We start from the raw sequence: 21,554 nt of genomic DNA, 5'->3' as shown, positions 1-21,554 counted from the left end.
TACTGAACCAGTTACTGAGGAACATACTGAAAGACACATTACTGTACCTGTACTTTGTTGGGGGATGAAGGCATTCACCAGTAATTATGCCCAGTTGAATTTGGGTAACGCGGTGGATTACTTTCACAGTGATTCATCTCCAGTGTGAACTATAATGATTTCTTTGAAACAAACAAATTGATAAATCGGTCAAAATGTTCACATAGCGTCTTACCTTTATCGTACAACAGCTGCAGCAACTTAAAAGCTTGACATTAGCAGCAGAATGAGGTAAGGTAAATTAATTTCACTTGAGCTACTTTCATCGTGTGGCGTCTATATTTCAGCCAAATAAACTCCACACCTCAAGGTGATAGATGTATGTCCTTCATCATGAGGCTTGCATTAAGTGAGACATCCAAGGCATTACAGACTGTTGCGTATACCATTAATCCAGTAACCTTTTAGCTCGTCGGGACTCTGTTGCTTTCACAAGATAAAGCAATCTTTGATTCATCTATCAACTATAACAAAGAAAGGCTAGAATTTCACAGGGAAACACTTTTAAGGACAATCCTATGCTTGGACCATCCTAGTTAATGTTACGGGTCCAGATATTTGCCTGCAGTGATTTATACGGGCTGTCGGCTGACATTACAAGTAACATTCTCCTGGCTAAACTCAACAGGCTGGCCTGGATTAGTATGTTAAGTGCTTCATTTGTTCTACTGAGAAAGCTGAGCCAAGCTTGGTCAAAGTTAGTGCAACACGCAGATGAGGTACCCTAACAACAAGAAAACAAGAAAAACAAATATCAGCATGTGGACTAATGAACAGCATTCCAAAAGAAGCACCATCTAGGGATAGCAACTCTATATTCAACAACAATTGGATGAATTGTGGATGAATTGTAATAACTTTGGTGATACCCTGAACTTTTTTCTAGCGCCATCATCTTGCAAAACTTGCAAAACTAATGACATCCTCTTCAGCCTCAGCTGTATTTTGTGTTTAGCGCTAACTAGCACATGTTAGCATGCTAACACACTAAACTAAGATGGTGAGCATGGTAAACATTATACCTGCTAAATGTCAACATGTTAACAGTGTGAGCGTGTTAGCATTGCCGACATTAGCAATCAGCTCAAAGCACAGCTAAAAGCTTCACTGAACTGCTAGCAAGGCTGTAGACTTTTAGTCTTGTTCTGATCTAAATTCCGTTTTTCAAAACCTTTCTAAAGGCACATTAATTCCACATGTCTCATATCAATAGCGAAAATGTTAAAGGATTTTTCACTCTTCACTTGGTTTATACTTGGTCTTGATTTCCCAGAGCTAATATGTCCTGCATGCGGTGGGGCGGCGGTGACACAGCAGCTTATTGAGAAACTAGCCAGTCTATCACAATTATGAGCAATATCGGCCCAACGAAGAGAGATATCATACATCAACGGGGCGTATTGCTCTTTCATAAATCCAACAAATGTGTATTATCTCCAAACAAATCCCATCATCTAACACAATACCAAGTTTCACGGAACCATCACAGCAACAATTACAGGGAACAAACTGGTACAATACAGCTATTGAGAATGGTTATATAAGCTGCAGGCTCATGGCCAAGCTGTCCGCATCTGGTGCCTTTTTTACCTGCGCAGTGATATTTATAATCTGAAGGTCTTCGGCAGTACATAAAACAGGACAGGAACGATAAAAAAATGTGCTCACTTTCAGAACCTTTTTTTGTGTAGAGGTCATGCAGGACTATAGGTGCCTTGTTTGGAGTGTTTCTCACACAAATTTACAGAAGGTCGATCATTTCTTCCCGCAGGAGCCTTTGCTCACTCTTCCCAAATATCCCTGGCCCCGACTCTAGAGGGGGAGGACATAAATCTCACCCCTTAAGAGATTACACACTATTAAAGGCACATGATCCAGGTTGGATGGAAAGCAGAGCTGTGGAGGGGGCTACAGGAAAGACTCCAGCTCGCCTGGAATGACTCTGGCTGACACACTGGCCCCATTCTGTGCCCCATTCTCAGCCCTACAAGCTGGCTTGTTACTGGAGTCCTGCCGGTGTATTTGACTGCTGATGGTCAAAATCCAATCTAGTGTTGTGTATTAAATTTAAGGGAAGGGTCGTAGTGTATCTATATATGCATGATAATGTAATGGCCCAGTGAGTCACATAGTCAAACAGGACTGGACATGAGGAACACTTTTTGTATTTGTGCTCTCAGATGTCCACACATCAAGTTAGATATATGATACGTCATCGTGCCAGATGATAAAACAGCAACACATTGACAGATTAACACACTTGTGTCTATGAATAGAGAATGGGTGGATGGACAGCTGGAATTAACATAATCCAAGAGTGAAATCTTCAGTCAGACATTGGGGGGCTCCTTTTGGTGTCAAAATGTATGTATGTCTGTATATGAGCATGTTCTGTAAAAAATTATAAAAGTCTTTCTCTGTATTTTCAGTATTAACTCTTTAACCAGCGGCTACATATTGGATGCTCAGTAAAAAAACAGGACAGAGTGATGAGGACCATGTGCCACAGATGGTGCACAGAATTGCCATTGAGACACAGTTTAGAGACAAATCAACTACAGACCCAGTTTTCAAAAGACAAGTGACTAAAACTCAGATCATCCTCCAGCCTGTTACAGTGACAAACACCAGCAGTAACACACTGGTTTATAATGAACATGTGCATCAGTGATGCTGCGATTTAAATAGACTGTGTGTGTGTGTGTGTGTGTGTGTGTGTGTGTGTGTGTGTGTGTGTGTGAGGATACGGTACGGCCAAAAACTTCACTGTTGTTGGTTGACATGTAAACCGACATGAAGCCGGAGGAGTTCAGTGACCATCCAGTGCGTTTTGGAGTGGGTTCAACACTAAATATCGGGGGGGGGGGGGGGGGGGTTGCTTTCTTTTAGCTTTTGGGGGCATTTGATGACTTATCATTACAAATATTGAGGGGGAAGATTTTTTTATTTTTCATATTCTGGGAGGGGGGGGAGCGTGTCTCCCCGTCTCTCACAGCGAGTGCACACTTATAAAATAGCTTTGTCTTTGTAATTGCCCTTTTTTTTACAACCACTCTCATACAACCTGCAGTCATTTGCACTCTCAACATGGAGGCCTCGTGGGGAAACGATTCTGAATGCGCTCTGATGAGCTGACATCTGGATGAAAAATGCTGAGTGGTCTTAACGAGTCCCCGTCGTCTCACTTTTGATGGTCACAATCAGCATTAATGCAAAGCACTGATGATCACTGGGCTGCTGTACCCCAGGAGATGAGCGCTATGAATGATAAAGCTGTATGTTTAAGTCTTCATTGCATATCCACAATGCTGTGTCCTCTCTCATTCGCTCATTCACAAAATAGACACTCAACAGTGAGTATATATAATAAAAAAAAATCACCATTTTGTGTCATCGCTGATGGGTGAAGCTATGACTCAATATATTTGATAGTTTGAAAATAAAAGTATTGCACATGCTATGGACACAATTTTATTTGTTCATTGTGTGAATTTTTGAGGGCATACACTTATACTGATACTTCCATGTAGTACACTGTGTACACTACGTACTCACTTGCGTAGTGCATGTATTTCGACGTGGTAGAGTTGTCTCAAATTGAACACGGCCATTGTGCGCTTACTGGAAATTATGATCGCAACATTTGCCCGCTTCTTCTTCTACTTCTTTTTAATGGCGAATTGCAGCTGGGCAGAGCATTATCACTAACATTTGGCCATGCTAGCAGCTCTGTGAGGCTGTACTTGAACACAAAGGTGCATTGAGCTTAATACTAACGTCAGCATGCTCATAATGACAAAGCTAACATGCTGATGTTAGCAGGTATCATTTTTTACCATCTTCCATCATCATCCAATGTTAGCATGCTAACTATAAGTACAGCTGAGGCTGATGGGAATGTCATTAGTTTTGCATTAGTTATTTGGTCATAAACCAAAGTATTAGACAAATTAAAATTTTGACCAGATGATGTTGCTGTCAGGGATCACCAAAAGTTACTACAGTTCATCCTCAGGGGGACAGTGTGTACCAATTTTCATGGCAATCCATCCAATAGTTGTTGAGACATTTCACGTAAAACCACAAATGTCACAAATATCAACCTCATGGTGGCGCTAGAGGAAAAGTCAAGAGATCACCAAAGTCATTAGGATTCATCTTCAAGAGACAATGGCAGTCTATACAAAAAATCATGGCAACCCGTTCAATTGTTTTGGAGATATTTCAGTCTGTACCAAAGTGGTGGACCGACCAATCAAAAACATTGCAGCCCCTCGCCACACCGCTAATGTGACCAAAAAACCCACATGCAGTTCAAGTACATTTAATTACATGGCTATGCCTGGTCTAGCTCTAGGAGATACACAACACTGAGAATAGATATACATACATAATACATTCATTTCATGGTTATTCATGGACCCGTCTTTAAAGTGCAACCCCACCGGGGTGATGTGTTTTGTTGAGTGAGAGAGGAGTCAGAGGTGAGATCTGGAGATGATAATCTCTATTTGATCTTTCAACCTCTGGCACGTCCTAAAATCCATCCTGACGTTGACCCTGTCACCTTAGTGATACTTAGACTAGATACAGACTGACACATACACACTCAAAATCCCATAATTTCTTGATTGATGACACCCATGGAAACAGTATGAAACACACGTCAAACGGTGTCTTTATAACCTCTGCAAGACCAAAATAAAAATTAACACATGTCGTGTGCGTGTGCTTACTAAACACACTCTGACACACTGTGAATCGCTCCCTTTCTGACAGTTGAACAAAAGCTGCTCTGTTTGGAACAAAACATCAGAATGTGCAGGAGAGGCCCCAGACTTCACTTGGCTTCCCCCCAAGCTCTCCAATGGCTCATCAAAGTGAGAATAAGGAAGGAACTCCGCTGTGGTTTCATGGCAAGCTCAAACATGGGCTTAGCCTTTGAGAAGATGTTTGAAAAATTGCCATCTTTTTCTTTTTTTTTATTCGGGGGTTTGCAGTGTGAACACTAGATAAAGAGACATATCAGCAGTGATATTAAAAAGTTTTGAAAATCATGTCTTTTGAGTACGACGACGAAGATATGTCATTTATTCACACTCGGGGCCTATCTGTATCTAAAATAAGAACGTCCGCTCGTCATCTGGAGTTAATACCACTTGGCAAAAGAGAGGCTCTTACAACAGGCTGCCTAACACCCAAGGGTGGAGCTGATGAATCAAGACAAGTTTGTTAATGTATCTGTCCCTGGGTGGGTGGGAGGCAGGCGTCAGGTCGGTCAAGCAGGCAAGCACGCAGGCCAAGGTCTCAGGATGGCAGCATGACAGACCGGGGGGGGGGGGGGGCTGGACAAGGTGCCTGGGAACCTTGCTCCAAGAAGATGACAGCTCTATAAGTCAGGCCCTGATAAAGCAGTCAGGAGTGACAATCTCTGGGCCCCAGCCAACGCAGCGTCCGTCCTGCTCAGATAAAGTCAGACAGGCCATCCATCAGTCCGGAGACAGAGAGCTGGACCCATGCCCTCCCGCCTCAATGGAAACGACTCAATGAGCAGCCGCTGCTGGAATGCACAGAGCCTCTTGCTCTTGAGAGGCAGCGGTGGGAGGAACAAAGCTGGCTGTGAACCCTCTCAGGAGGAATCATGCATAGAGATTAGTGGGATGGTGTAACGTGTAGCCTGTTAAGGAGGTAGAGGTGCCACGTCTCTGGGAGAAAGGGTGGGGATGGTGGTTGACAATGGCGGGGACACGACACATCTCTATCTAAGAGGACCACCACGGCTGCAGACAGCAGGCCAACACTTGAGAACCTTCGTACCATAATGACAAAGCTATAAGCCATGGAAAACTGCAAATGTCACACAAGACATTCCACACGTCAAGCCAGCGCAAAGACAGACAAAGCCAGTGTCACAGGGAAATGAAAGAAAATACTATCCTCAAGTCCTTCTTAAAAAGGATGTGTGGACACAACATGTGAAACATGAGAAAAGGAGATGTGATTTCAGATGACAGCCACAGAAATGGATGAACAAAAATGGCCAAGAATCTCGATCGTGAATACACAGTACTGTAAATGTAATTATTCAGTGCAAACATTTTCACCTGGAAAAGCCTCTTCACTAACTCCTCTGTATGGACAACCTCTCGCTTCCTGCTCTGTGTGTACCCACACAGCTTTGTATCGTGGTCTCAAGCCAGGAACTTGTCTGTGTATCACGCCATAGAAAATATAACCAATTTCACAAGAACAAACAATAATTTCCCCCTCCTGTTTACTCAGAATTAGCATCTTGGAGTTGCAAGTGACAGGAGTGGAGCAGGAGGTCTGCACTGGTTAAGGACATGGCTAAATATTCTGTTCTGTTAGATATTATTCATATTTTCCAAGTGTTAAATTAATTTGCATGCATAAAATCTATTCAAATATACCAACAGCAATGTAATGTATGTGTGTGTGTGTGTGTTGTTTGAGACATTCCAATAAGTGAGCTCGTTGTTTGTCTGTGTGTGTTTGCAGAGGCTGTTTAATGTTTCTGATAAGTTACGGAACTGTGCATCTGTTAAAATGGCCCTGTCACTGGCATCTGGTGCATGTCCCTGAGGCTGTGATTGAAAAATGATATTAGATTTTCTTTTTTTTTTAAAAACATTTTTAGGAATAGTTAGACATTTTGGGAAAAACGTTTATCACTTTCTTGATGAGAATTAGATGAGAAGATCGATACCACTCTCATGGCTGTCCGTTAAAGCTAGTTAGCTAAATATGAAGCTACACCCAGCAGCTGGCCCAGCATAAAGACTGGAAACAGGAGGAAACAGCTAGCCTGACTCACCATGATATGAACTCTTAGCTTTAGAGGTGCTCTGGAAAGAGCCAGGCTAGTTTCCAGCTAAGCTAAGCTAAGCTAACTGGCTGTTGGTTGTGGCGTCATATTTAAACAGACAGTTAAACAGAGTGGTATCAAGCTTCTCATCTCAAGTCCCGGCAAGACAGCGAATAATCCGATTCCACAAAATGTCAAACTATTCCTTTAACAATGACATCAGAAGGTGTAAAACAGTGTGAGAAGTTTCAGCTAGTCTTGACTTCTCTGTTAGAACTGGCATCAAGCCTTCCTATTGAGTCCCTGCCTATCCTAGGACACAAGGTTACTGTTTGTCACCGACCTCTATGAAGTGTCACCTTCAGAGGGGCTTGTGCTCATTGTAGCCTGGCACAATAACTTGGAGTCGTACTCCACCAGAAATAGCAACTTGTTCTCATTTCAGAGTCGAATGCCAACAGCAAGGAAACAGCATTCCTGTAAAACAATAGCATTCCAGTCCTGCTTCATCATGCGTCTTTACGGAAGGACTCTCTGCTCAAGGACATGCGTATGTTGTGCTCAAATGTTGTTCTATAAGCAACCTTTAATCATGCTCTGAGAAATGCTTTTAACTTGGCAGCAGAGTGAGTGCGAAGGACATGCTAACTATGTCAAGGAATGCAATTCTCTCTTCAGCTGCGACTGCCATGCCTCATCTCCTTTCCTGTGTATCCAAACACTTTTCTTCGTCAGATCGTGTTGAAACACTTCTTTAATTACACTATAACACATAGAGGTGGTTGGATTGGCAATCCTTCACACAAAGCATGGCAATGGAATTACAGACTGGAAAGTTTGCTTTGGAAATGTCTCAACGACAACATGCTAAAGCAAAACTGCCACTTGGAAACCATTGCAGGCAAGTCAGTGAAATTAAAATGGACAATCCATTCAACTCATACACACAGAATACAGTGTGGAAAACATGAACGTGTTGTAGGAAGGAAAAAGGACATCATAGTGAAACTCAGTATCTAGTATTAATAAGACTGTCATACACTTTTCTGTGTTTCTCTCTGCAGGCTACTTGTTGCTGAAAAGAGTGTATGTTCAGGCAGGTGGTTGAAAGTGGCCAAAGTGCTATTTTTCCTATTCTGTGACTGAGGTAGCTTGGGCTACAGCTGTTTCTCATCAGCAAAACTTCAGCCTTCTCACAGTATAATGGAGCACAAACCCACAGGGAAAACTTGTTGCTTCTACTGTATGAGCAAGAGTAAATCATGTTGCTCAAGAGACAGTGCTGCGGATATTTCCCTCATGCAATAAAAGAAAAATGAATGAGGAAAAAAATGCAAACAAATGCAGTCAAGAGGATTAAGCCAGAAGAGGAGCAGCAGATCACGGCCTGTCTCTCAAGATGACATCACATACTGGAGGCCTCCCGTAAAATCACTCTTCGTCTGGAGCTATGCTAACTATATCGTTGCTGCACATGCAATGTGGTGCGCCATGAGGATGAATGTATGATCACCTTGTGTCTGCTGCTCTGACTCTGGGAAAGTTGCAGGAGGTCTTGGCAGGGGATCAGAGCAAGGTAAAGGCTGTTCTTCCATCTGATTGGCCTCATGTTGTCTGCCAAGGCCAGCTACCTACAGAGGGAAAGGCTGCTAATATCAAAGGCAGGTTAACTGGTCTGAATCCAGCTGTCACTGGCTGTCCAGTTCATCTGGCCCGAGGGAACATCTGTCCCTCTCATTGAACTGATTCCAAAGACTCATCAAGGCCTTACTTAGAGGAGCAGGGGTGGTGGGGGTGATGCTGAACTCTCTCTGGCAGTCGGGATCATCACTTAGAGGAAGACAGAAATTGAAGTAAAGTACTCTAGTGCAAAGCAAAACTTACACTTACACACACTGGAAATAGCCCCTAAGTTGCTGCACTGTTTGCACTACATTATTTTGCCCCTATTGTTATCTTTTTTTCCCTCAACATTCCAGCCTGCAGTGCACCATTTGTCCTGTCAGCCTCTCTATTCACAACCCTCAGGGTGTTCAGCCATTGTCAACCTGAGTGGACGATGACTGGGGGATAAAGGACTCGCACAGCCCCTGCAAAGTCCTTTGAACACACTCATACCTGATGCTCCATGCAAACAAAGAGCAACAGATTCCTCAAGCCTCCAGCCAGGAAGGCTGCCAGCACACAGTGAGGACATCCTTTGTAGGGATTTGGACAACATTTGTCAGACAAGACACATTTTAGTGACATGTTGTTTTTTAAAAATCTTTTTACAATTGCTTTGTGTAGTTTAAAGACCTCCCAGGGTCCAGTATGTTAATGAATAATCCAATCTAATTACGTTGAGTTTTAGAGAATAGTGATAGGGTTACACTGATAAATCGAGTCACTTCACACAACATAAGGAGACGAAGACTTGTGTGCACGGAGTAATGAATACACAATCAGACCAATGTGTAAGAATTGCCTTTTATGAACATTACTGTCATGTTTCTGACTGGATATAATCTAGCGGATAAAAAAAGTCTAAAGTTTACCTGACTTATAGTTTATTTTGCGAAATACACTTATTCAGAGAGTTAGATGCGAAGATTGATACCATTATTGTGTTTGTCTGTTAAATAGCCAGTTAGCTTAGCTTGGCATAAAGACAGAAAGAGGGGAAAACAGCTAGCCTGGCCGAAGGTAACACAACTGGCATGCCAGCACCACAAAAGCTCACTAATTAACACATTATATCTAATTGTCTGAATCAGTGACTGCCTTAAGCCTTGTTGTCACTGTCGTCACTCCAGGAAGTTTTTGTTTTTGTTGTTTTTATGCTGATTTTGATACCTTTAGATGGAGACAGGACAGCTATTTCCCCATATTCCCAGTCTTTAAGCTAAGCTAAGCTAAGTCAACCGCCTCCTGGCAGTAGCTTCATACTTAACAGACAGATATGAGAGTGGTATTGATCCCTTCATGTAACTCTTGGCAAGAGAGGAAATAAGCATGTTTTGGCTTCACTGTCATGTCGTCCATGTTTATATACAGTCTATGTATTAAACCTGCTCCAGCTTGCATGGTGTGACCTCACTTCCGTCTACTTTTACAGCATGATTGAGAAATTGACGATTGATATTTTGTATTCTTATCACATGATGTTGGTGGAACAACGTTCATGTGTAGCTACTGAGAGCAGAAGTGCAAACACTACATCGTAAAAAACTGACCGAAGCACACGAAAGACATTTGAAGACTTACAAGGTAAGTTGTTCCCAGCCCCTGCATTACTATTCGCCCCACATACCAAGTATACTCCCTTGTTCAAAGAATTACACTCCCTACGTCAACTTTTCATTAAATATACATAAATCCAACATGGTTTAATAAAGTGGACTACAGTGAATCTGCCTTAAAATGCAGTCTGATAAATACTCAATCTATATGTAAATATGAGGTACATTGGAAAAAAAATCAAAACGCAGGAAAAATGCATTAGCTGCCCTATTTGATCAGAGCCGCAGGAGCTGAAGTTATGCTTTTTAATGGAATCTGAGGAGGGGAGAGTGTCGGAGCCGAGGCAGGGAGGTGAGAGTATGAAAGCGTTCACAGGAGAGCTGGCTATCTGAGAGGACGCCGGATAACAGAATGGACCTGAAAGATTACTCGTAGAGTGGAAATGGAATTATTGCATTTGGAGGTCTCAGCAGCTTTTCTGCACTCCCACAATCACAAAAAAGAAGAGAAAGTCATGGTTTACGCCAAGTCCAAAAAAAAAAAAACTTTCCTGTTTGACGCTCAAACAGTGGTTTTCTGTTATGGCTCAAAGCCACTCAAACTAAAGCAACGCCACCTTAAGTTTGAGTAGTTTTCAAAGATTTAAGGATATTTTACTTACTACAAGTCACAAAATCAGTGGAAAAGAGTAGTCCAAAAACCAAAGAATTGGACTAAATGAAACTTTGACCAGATGATGGCACGCGATTACAATTCATCCAGAGGGGGGCATGAATGTGTTGATCGGATTTCATGGCAATCCATCCCATAGTTGTCAAGACATTTCACTCAAAACCAAAAGATGTGAACCTCATTGCAGCGCTAGAGGAAAAGTCATTAGGATTCATCCTCTGTGTGTAAATGTCATGGCGATCCATCCAATAGTTGTTGAGATATTTTTGGCTGTCCAAAATCACTCCCTATTTACGAAAGAGTGTACTATATCCACCATTTTATTTGAGTGTCAGAATTCTGAAAAAAAAAATGGCATTGACACTACTTTCTGCAACAATCCCACAATGCAATGCTCTGCATTTTACAGACAATAAAATTTGTTTTGCGCCTCACCAGCTGTCAGTGAGGACGCACAATGATAGATTAGTAAGTGTCCCAAAATCTCAATTTACTGCTCAGTATTGAGTTAACTATGTAGTGTCTATTATATAGCGAGTGGTGAATGAGCGAACATGAGAGTGGCTTCAGACACAGCCTCAGTCTGGACCAAAGTGGTGGACCAACCAACGGACCTTCATTGCGATCCATAATGCCATGGCGCTGGCAGGACTAATATTTTTCTGCTGACCCTCTGAGCAAGATTTCAAGTTGTTATTACTAGAAATCCATGCAAGTAAAAAAATGAGCATCAAAATATGATAGAAATGAAACACTCTCACTGCTGTATCTGCACTCATAAACATCCATATACCTAAAGTAAACCAGCTAAGTTGGGGAATGTATTCGTCTATGGAGTCTTATTAAGCTGGGCTATTATAGGGTGTGTGCATGTAATCATCTGTCTTTTACAGGGTGTAGAGCCAAAAAGGATGGCAATATGTGCCATGCAGCTCTGTATGAATCATGTGAAATTCCACACACAGTGATTAGTGCCAAGTTAACGTCCACAACGGGGACCTGAATGAAGTGATTGTAGTTGCCTGTCGACGCTGTGGCTTCAAACCTCTAATCCCCAAACTATAGTTTAACAACTTTGAAACAACTTATTGACGTCTCATAAAACACAGGCTTTAAGGTCCCGGGACAAAATGACCCCACACTTAGCTCAGCTAAAGACAGTGGTGCTCTGATGTCAGCGCTGTCACATGAACAAAGAGGACTTACAGGTAAACAGCGTTACATAAACAGCTGACTGCCCGGCCCAATGTGCAACCATGTCTTAGATATTAACAACTGGTTTCATGCTGCACAAACTCATTGAGACACTGAGCAAAACACATCGTAGAAAGAGCAACTCCGCCCGTGCTTCATTTGAGATTCCACTAAGTCAGATTGCATCTGCTTGGTAAATCTCTGCTGAATTTTAGATTTAATATCTTGCTGGTTAAAACTCGTACTGATACAGGTGCTGTAAATCAGACATGAAAAGACCTTCACCCTTCGAGGCACATGTTCACAGCTTGGGGATTTAGTGCGATGCCCCGTGGGTGCCATGTAAATGCTGCATATCATAAACATTACGACCTCAAATTCTAAATGCTGGAAGTGGACTAAATAATATTACAGGCCTGTCTGGAATATACAAAAAGAGTTTATAATGGCACAGGGAGTTAGAGAAAGGAGGAAGGAAATGGGGATGCTTCAGCCTTGGTAGGGATAGTACAGTAGTTACTAATGCTTCCAATGTGCATTCTGAATAAACCCAGATGCACACACAAACACACGCACATATAACCATATGCCAGGAGAAAAAAAAACAAACAAACTCCAAGACGGTGTTTTATTGGACAGACATTAAACATTTTCTCACAGTAAAAGAATATCCTGGTGATTTACGCAGATAACAGAGTGACCTCTCCCTTGCACATTTCTGCACAGGCTGTGTAAGAGAAATGATTCTGAGGCTGCATAAACTAGGTGTGATGTGTTCGCTTGTTACAGCGCTGTCAGATGATTGAGTGAAAAGTAAAGCGCAGGCTTGAGTGTTGACTGAGACGGTTCAGGGCTGCTTGCTGGGGAGACAGAAGTGAACCAATCAATGTCAGCAACGGCAGCTTCAATCTGGAAACGTGTCTGTGTAGGCAGGCATTTTATAGACAGGAAGCCGAGTCGATGCTTGCGATTCCTTTATGTTGCTAAGATATTAATTCCGAGTAACCTCAAACTTGGACATTATTTGGACCACAATGGATTATAATACAGCGGTTTATCCACAGTGCTACGTAGATGTGTTCCTGATTAAATCAATATGAGCAGTCCTGTTAAAAGTTGAGTTACATCCTCATAATTTAAGACATCCATCAAGGTTTAAGAGAGGATTTATTAAGCTCAGGGTTACAGCAGTTAAGTAGAGTGAAAGCTATGAGGGAGTGAATCATGTCTGGAGGAATATTCCATAACTCAATTTAGAGCAGCCCTTGTAATTTTGCTGATGAATGGTCATTCATAGGACCGACCCAGGAGTTTGGACACTTGAGAGATGCAAACAGTGCAGTCGTGACAGGTGGTAGGTGCAAAACATGTTGTATTACATAATGAGCCCATTGGTAATGGAGTGTAACTACATTAATAGTATGTCACGCCTTCGGGTCTTCTCCGTGACCTCCTCGCATAAATCCATGTGGCAGGTTTGTAACCACTACTTAATCCCTCATGGTCATTGTAATTGCAAACCACACACACACACACGTATATAAAGTTCCCATATGGACACACACACTCCACAGTCTCCACTGACCCATGGAATTCATCGGATAACACCTAGATCTGTCCACACGTTCTAACTACTGCCCTGGCATACCATAAATGCCAGCAGCTGTTCATTACATGCTGCGTTTAAGAAATTAGATTAATTAAGGTGCTTTAACAGCACAGAGGTGCTCTCCGACTGCTCTGTGCAGCTCCAGCTGTGAGAACACGGCTTGTTTTATGGCCCCCCAGTTTGTGACACACTCCCTGCGCTTGTCTGTTTAGCAGAGTGTTACATTTCTTTGCATAATAGCCATTTTTTGTGCCAAGAAACACTGAGAGGTGTTAAACATCTATAAGTAACAATAGCAGCTTAATGGAAAATACAGAACCATATCTATCCACAAAGGTGGCACAAAATTAAGGATCAGGCCTCATGAGCACCTTGTTATGAAATCCTCTGTGAAGTTTCAAGTAAGTACCTAGTGTGACAATAGTTGAAAACTGATCATCTGGTCATCCCACACATATACACTCTAAATCTCTCTTTGCCAGACCTGCACAGAAACGCTGCCCTACGAAAAGCACAATATAAAAAGAGGAAAGCAGTTTCATGATGCACTAAAAGAGAACTTTAAGTAAAACTTGGGAGTTTACAGTCTGTAGAGACTTTAAAGCACCCATCCTTTACTCTTATCCTTCCAAAGTCCTCTGCCTCCATCTAGTGGTGACAACTTAAACTGACTACTTTCCAAGGAATCTGGATGCCACACTTGAAATCCTTAAAAATAAAAACAAATTTATTAGCAATCACAGGGAAAGAATGCATGACATCTACAGGAGCATTTGTTGGAATAAAAATGCTAACGTCTTATTTACAAAGTCTGCAATTGAATGTGAATAAGTTCAGCACATGCACATACAAATTGCAAATAGGCTATATTATTACACAGGTAACAAAGCTTTCCCCAGATTACCCACACAGTCACCAAAATTTTACAGCCCCTCACTGCTGCTGTGGTCCCAACAATCGACATTTAGGATTACAACGATCACCAACAACAACATGTGAGATAACAGAGAGCGCGCAATGGACTTGTAGACAACATTACAATGAAATGCAGGAGCCATGTAGGCCTACATACAGCATTGTAGCATAAGGGATAACTCAACCTGACCCAGCAACACTCACACACACACAAAAAATCTTAAATTGATCAAGATGCACTGGCCAAGCAAGGGGCAGATTAATGTACAGTGGTCAAACCTGTGAGAAATCATTGTCTTGTCGCTGAAAGGAAACGTGTCAATATGTCGCTTTTAGAGGAGACAGCGTTGTCCTTGGACTGCTAAGGCTTCTACAAACAGACATTGGGGTTCACACAAGGGCGTGGCAAGGCATGGATGACATCATGCATCCGACGCTGTGAACTAATGCACCGTCTTCTGTTTCTCCGTAAACTCAGTCATCATGACTAACACTGGCTTTCTGTTATCCGACCCGAACAAAATAGGGATTATGAAACAGATGCTTGGGCACGCCCATACTGTTTTTAAAAATCCTATAACAACCTGAGAACTGCAAGCAAAAGTTAGCCCACTTTTCAAGCTACATAAAAAGAGTCAGAGGCTACAAGTGAAACAGCATTCAAATTACCCATCAACCAAACACAATGCAACATTTTCTCATTCACCTCTATCATCATCCATTACTCCATTCCTCATTTTTCATCGTTAGCATAGTACTGTCTTTTCTCAGACATCATAATGTGTTTGTGTGATTACATAACATAAAATGAGATTGTCAAGGGGTGGTGTTAAGCGTAATCAAGGGATTTATGCTGTGTCTGTACCAAGTGTTTATTTATAATAGTGGCTGAGAAGTTGCATTGGGCAATAACTGTCTGATTGGAACACTCACTTAGCTGAAGGCACTTAAAACGCTGCTGACCTATCTTATGGATTTTGCCTCAGACACAACAACCACTCACAGTCTCACCTTCTATCCATCTTTAAGTTATGTGTAAACTTTTAATTAAAGTCACTTAATAAAATAGATTATTTCCGTACGCCAGCAAAATAAAATGCAGGCTACATTGCTAAGAGTTAGTCAGGAATTGAAGGCATTGGCGCAAGCAACCATCGTCATTTGGCAAATAACTTTTAAAAACTACAATCACGACCTTGTCACGTAAACACCAAAATGTTGACAGGCAACAGAACGGATGTTTGAGTGTGAGATTAGAGGAGCTCGATCCTATTGTAACAGGGTAACAGTAAACTGCAACATCATTAGATTCTTGTTTCGAAGGGAAAAGAAGCCATTAAATAAAAAAAAAAAACTAAAAAAAAAACCAACAACTCCATGACGGAAATAGACACAGAGCATGTCCGTAATGATGCGTGATAAGGCATGATGGGTATGGACAATCCACCTTCTAGCACAGTGCTGAAACAACTTTTCAAGACTCCAGATAGTTGGCTTGGCGGTAGTGCTGTACAGGGGCTACACATCTATGGTAGTGTACTGGGTGGTGCAGGTGGTGCCGGTAGTGAGCAGAGAGAGCTGGATTACTTCACAGAGGCAGTGGAAGGGATGGCTGTCGAAGACCCATGACCATTAGGGGGCTGAGGCCAAAGCTGCGACTGGGTGGAACTTCACCTTCAGCTTCTCCGTGACTTTGAATGCTGGATGAGCCACTGCAGTGTGATATCTGCACATTTAAGACATTTTTATAACATCAGCAGGTCCAAATATTATTAAACATTTGTATCAATGCAGTTGGATGTAGAACCATTTAACCTCTGATCTGCTCTTTACCTATATTGTCTTTCTCTTTGCAGGAGACAGAGTAGCAGCAGATCTCTCGGTCCTGAATGGCAGATAGATTCCTGAAAAAGGAAAAACGACATTTCTAAGCACCAAATAAGTTTTACAGTTAAGAGCTTAAAAAAAACTCCAAAACTTGAGGGATGAAGTTTTGGACCGATCCAATACTTTCTATAATCTAAATATTTATTGAATATGTACCTGACACATTGGTGCACAAGCTTCTTGGAGGTCTTGGTTAAAAATGATTAAGTTGATCAACTTAAATTAATGATGTGATATGAATGAAAGTTTAATTGGAAGACCTATCACTCTGTGAGTTGTTGGAATTACAAAAACACTTAGTTAGCGACAGCCGACATGACATTATACAACATTTGTCATTTTAACTAGCGAAAGTGATGGTCAGCACTGGCTCAAAGTGAGAAGCTGCTATCTGACTGTTTTGTACACTGCTCTGATAGGACATAGAGCGGGGAGATCATGGCTTTGTTAGCATTAAGTTTCACTCGCATATGCAGCGAAATGCTTGCACTCTTGTAAAGGAGAGCAGTTTTGCAATGACCAACAACAAGCTTCAGTGGGCAAAACACAGTAAAGAAAGGGCTTGCATTTGATCGGGTTTATTTTATCCCATACCGATCCATTAAAATATGCCCAGCTGGGCCCGAGACCGATTCTTAGGATCAGCTTGGGACATCTCCGTCTACCAATAATCACATCATTCCTAATATTTGTGTCCAGTTTTATTTTGAGAACCTCCAAATTATGACTAATCCCTTGATGGAGTCAATGATTCGCCTGCTCTATGTGGCCAGAGGTCTGTGGACACTTGGACATTAAATGTGACTGTTGAACATCTCTTTCCAATACTATGTGCATTAATATGCTGCTACCAACAGCCTCACAGTATCTATGAATTATTTAAGTATTCTAAATGTAACACCGGTAGGCAGATACCCATGTCCACATACTTTGGGCCATACAGTGTATAATATAATGGAATGGAAATGTCTGATATCATAATTTTTGGATCTCCACTGGGAAAGACTTGCATAATACTCCTGACACTGAAATATCATGCACTAGTTATGACTATAGGATACTGTACGTCTGAAGTTAAGTGCTGATGTTTGTGCAGTGAACAAAAATACAGTACTCAGTATTCTTGTGCCTCACATTTTTTCAATGAGCTGCTTCTCATCAAGTGCGTTGGGTAGGTCTCGTTTGTTGCCCAGTACTAGAACCTGAAACATGAGGAAAAAGAGAAAGGGACGATCAATATACAGCACGGCAATGTGTCACCATTACCGCACAGTTTGATCAAACAATGCAAAGGATTCCTCTCAACCATGTGCTTCACCCATCACAGATTCCTTACTGTTTGGACAAAACTAATGGTCTGTGTGTGGTGCCAAGTAGCAGCAGCTGAAAGCCTGTCGATTTAGCAAGTCAAACCATGTCAAGTCAATTATCCTGTCAGCTAAGATATTAAAATCTCATTAAAACATCCAGGCTTGGGTTCAAATGACCACTTACTGTAATTTTATCAAGCCTGGGTCATTGCAACCCATTAGTTGCAGTGATTAATAATAATGAGTTTAATCACTGCTTGTGACCGGAGTCACTAGACCCTCAGAAATCAATGTGATGGACCAAGGTGAGGCTGTAACATCGTGAGCTTTTTGGGCCAAAGACCACACGTGTCCTCTTACGGGAATTCCTTGTAGCTGTGGTTTGTCTAAAAGGTTGTGAAGTTCATTTCTGGAAGCTTCTATCTTCTCTCTGTCTGCTGCATCCACCATGTAACTGCAAGGGGGGGAGGAAAACACTCCTTTTTAGTTTGGTAGCACTAACCCAAAATGCTGTAATGACAGCATTATATGGAGAGATACCAAGCCACACACACACACACACACATATATTGAATAAGCATTGTATTTCATTAGCGTGCATTATTTCCATTTTTCCAGGTTTAGGACCTTAGGGGGCCAAATTGTAAATTTGTGGTCACAACATTGTGTCCGCCTGCTGTACTCTGGAGTGTCTACAAACTTACACAATAGCGTTGACTCCTCTACAGTAGCGCTCCCACATGCTTCTGAAGCGGGGCTGTCCACCTATGTCCCATATCTGAGGCAAGAGAGCACAAAATCAACAGTACAGTCATAAGCAAAACAGCAGTGCAGAATACACTGCACTAGACAGGCACTGGTCCAGTGTAAAATTGATTTCATTTGAACAGTGAAAGCATCCAGCTGGAGACTATTGCTTGTTGGCCTACCTTTATTGTCACATTGCCTTTAGTGACCTTTCGCATATTGAAACCGACTGTGGGAATCATGTCTTCACTGAACTGGCCTGACTGTAAGAGACAAATATAAGCCAAAAGGCGGCACATTGGTGAATACTGCATGTTACACTGTTAAAAGACACACATCAAGTGGCATAATGCGTTGAAAAAGTATTACAAATATTGACATACACGCATCTAATCTGTCTCTTTTCTATGTGGCATCATATGCAAGCTGCTATTTAATGTGTACCATTTGTGTGCTGTGTGTTGTCAATGTGTCTACATCAGTAAAACCACATACAAATCCGTTGACATTTATTTCAAGCATGGCTTCATCTGAGTTTGAAGTCACATGAATGGCCTAGCACATGTGCATCATTTCTGTCAGAATAAATTGCAAAATGATTTGATTACAAAGCCATTTTTTGGCTGCTTGGAGCCTCTAGCTGAATACTTGCCCTTTTACTCAATGAATCATGCTTCAAGATGATGCCATCTATGCATCAGCATACATTAGCTTCCAATCAAGCTTTCTGCAACCAGCCACTGCTTCGTAACCAAACACTCCACAAGCCTAAAGTGCCATACAAGGCAGTTATCCTAAAGGTGGCGTCACCCAACTCTAAAGCCAATGTAAGCTGCTTTCAAAGGTACTACCACTGCCTAATCTTACAGAAAATGTGTGAAAAAAGTCAAATAATCTATGCTACTAAAATAGCCTTTTAAGAGCCCAGGCTTACAGCCTTGCAATGACTGTGTGAAGGAGAAGGCAGCTTTGTTCAAACCTAATTACAGATCACCTGACATGACCACAACAGAACCGAAAAAGAAAAATGTGTATTCTTGTGAGCCTACAGTACTGTGGCCTTAAACTTGACTTCTTCTTAAGACTACAGTGTGGTCTATCACCTAGAAACACAGACATAGACACAACCGGACCACAGAATATGACCCTAACCCCGTATGGTGGCAAGCTAAAGAAGCTAGACACAACAACAGATAGGTCCAACAAAAGTGGACAATTATCACATCGCATGATGTAATCTTTACAGTAACACAATGTGCCATAAATCAAGACCTAACATTTCTGCTGGGAGGGAGCATAAACATGAGCCAATGACAATACTGAACTCAGTTGGCATATAATAGGACATTCCAAGCAAACCTATATATCTATATTTATAATCTTTCTAATAATATAGATAGCTGGCAGCCTGTGCCCACGGTGGCTCCAGGCCTCGCCCGCTTCATCTCACACTAGCTAACTTGGATGACTTAAACGAGACAGACTGTTTACAAAGTTTAGCTAATGCCCCGTGTTGTCAACATATCCTAGATGTTGACACAACTGCAGCTATTACAAAGCACTGACGAGTCCGTTCACATGACCGGTTTCATAAGTATGCGCACAGTCATACCAAGAACTTCGTCATTCTAGCTAGCCAAACAACAACTGTGTGGGATCGTTGTTAGTGTTGGTAATAGCGATGTGTGCTACCTTTCAGGCACCGGCACTTTCCACTGCTGTGGCGATTAAACTTAATTTATAACACATTAAAAGAAACCTCTGTCCCCAACCTCTCCCAAGTAGTAAGTTAGCATGGGCCCGCACTGACGGTGCTTGCTTGCTAGCTACTTACTGCAATCACATTGACGAATGTGGTTTTTCCGGAGTACTGGAGTCCCACTAATGTAAGCTCCATCTCCTCTTTCCAAAAGAGAGACCTGAACCAGTCCAAAAGCCTGTTTATGAGGGCCAGCATCTTGGATGACAAGGTAGTCGCAGTCGCTGCGGCCGTCTGGATGTGAATTGGCTAGCAGTCTACACAGGAAGTGGCAAGCTGCTTGGTCATATCATGTGATCTACCGACAAGTGTTGCTGGTTCTGCTCGCCTGCCGAGAAGTGCACGGACTTCACGGGAACGCGCACAATGAAAGCGGAACCTGATGGATAAATACTTCACCCAAATACATCAAAAGTATCTTGTTACAACAGATGTATTTTCATGTAGCTGGAGAAAGTTTTTGAGCATCCAGCACTTTTTTTCTGACAGACAAGATAATAATCAGTGCAAATGAATTCTTAACTGGTCTTTAATGGTACATGAATTTGCGTGCCACCCGCATAACAATGATGCTGAAGAAATTGGGAGAAGTGCTTTTAAGTTTAAAGCACCATCAGATCGGAATCATTTGCCTAACTCATACAGATCGATTACTTCTTTTCATGATTTTTTATTTTATTTACCTTAATTTTTAGTCAATAAGTAGTCTAAATATTTTGACAATGTTTTTTGGCCTGTTCATTTATTTTATTTTTCGATTATTGTTCGTACTTATGACACCGTATGTGTATGTCCCTGTTGATGTTAGTATGTTAATTGTTTTCGTGTCGCTAGATTGTTTAATTTATTATCAGCATTACTGGCAATGAAATGTGTGTGCGTGTGTGTGTGTGTGTGCGTGCGTGTGTGTGTGTGTGTGCGTATGTTTGCGTATGTTTACGTGTGTCATTGTGACGGTCACAGAATTCTGTAGGGGCTTTGATGTCTTATTGCATCAACCCCCATTCTAGAACCTTGGAGAAGTTGCCCTTAGTGACACTCAGTCAGTCACAGCTTCAGAAGTGAAATGCAGCTGGACGAGACAGGACGTGGATTTCATTTAGGAGGAAACAATGACCAGGACAGATCGGCAGGATGGTTTTCAAGGGAGAGAGGAGCATCTGCTGTGTGAATGGACAAGAGGAAACACCAGGAAATTGCTTTGGGAAGGGATCTCTTGGCGGACAACATGCAGAGGAGGAACAATTCAAGCGACCAACTCTTCTTTCAAGGCGCATATGGAAATGTGAGTACTATTTTAAGATATACTTAATGTGAACGTGTCCTTTGACTTGGATAGAACTGTAACCAAGCTGTTTGTGTTTGGCTAGTGTT

General features: G+C 41.8%; 1 protein-coding gene across 1 annotated transcript; it reads right to left on the bottom strand.

The window, feature by feature from the left end:
* Positions 1–14,268: 14,268 nt before the first annotated feature.
* Positions 14,269–20,421, bottom strand: arl8bb (ADP-ribosylation factor-like 8Bb). The gene is made up of 7 exons (XM_070902238.1): positions 20,256–20,421; positions 18,604–18,684; positions 18,379–18,452; positions 18,035–18,128; positions 17,499–17,566; positions 16,311–16,381; positions 14,269–16,203 (listed from the first exon to the last, which is right to left on the bottom strand). Exons 1-7 carry the CDS (start codon positions 20,376–20,378, stop codon positions 16,154–16,156), a joined length of 561 nt encoding a protein of 186 aa, XP_070758339.1. The 5' UTR covers positions 20,379–20,421; the 3' UTR covers positions 14,269–16,153.
* Between the last annotated feature and the right edge of the window lie 1,133 nt (positions 20,422–21,554).

The sequence above is a fragment of the Enoplosus armatus genome, chromosome 3 (assembly GCF_043641665.1).
Source record: "Enoplosus armatus isolate fEnoArm2 chromosome 3, fEnoArm2.hap1, whole genome shotgun sequence".
In the NCBI taxonomy this organism is placed as follows: domain Eukaryota; kingdom Metazoa; phylum Chordata; class Actinopteri; order Centrarchiformes; family Enoplosidae; genus Enoplosus; species Enoplosus armatus.
The sequence above is the reverse complement of the archived record's forward strand: the minus strand, read 5'-3'. Positions and strand labels throughout refer to the sequence as shown.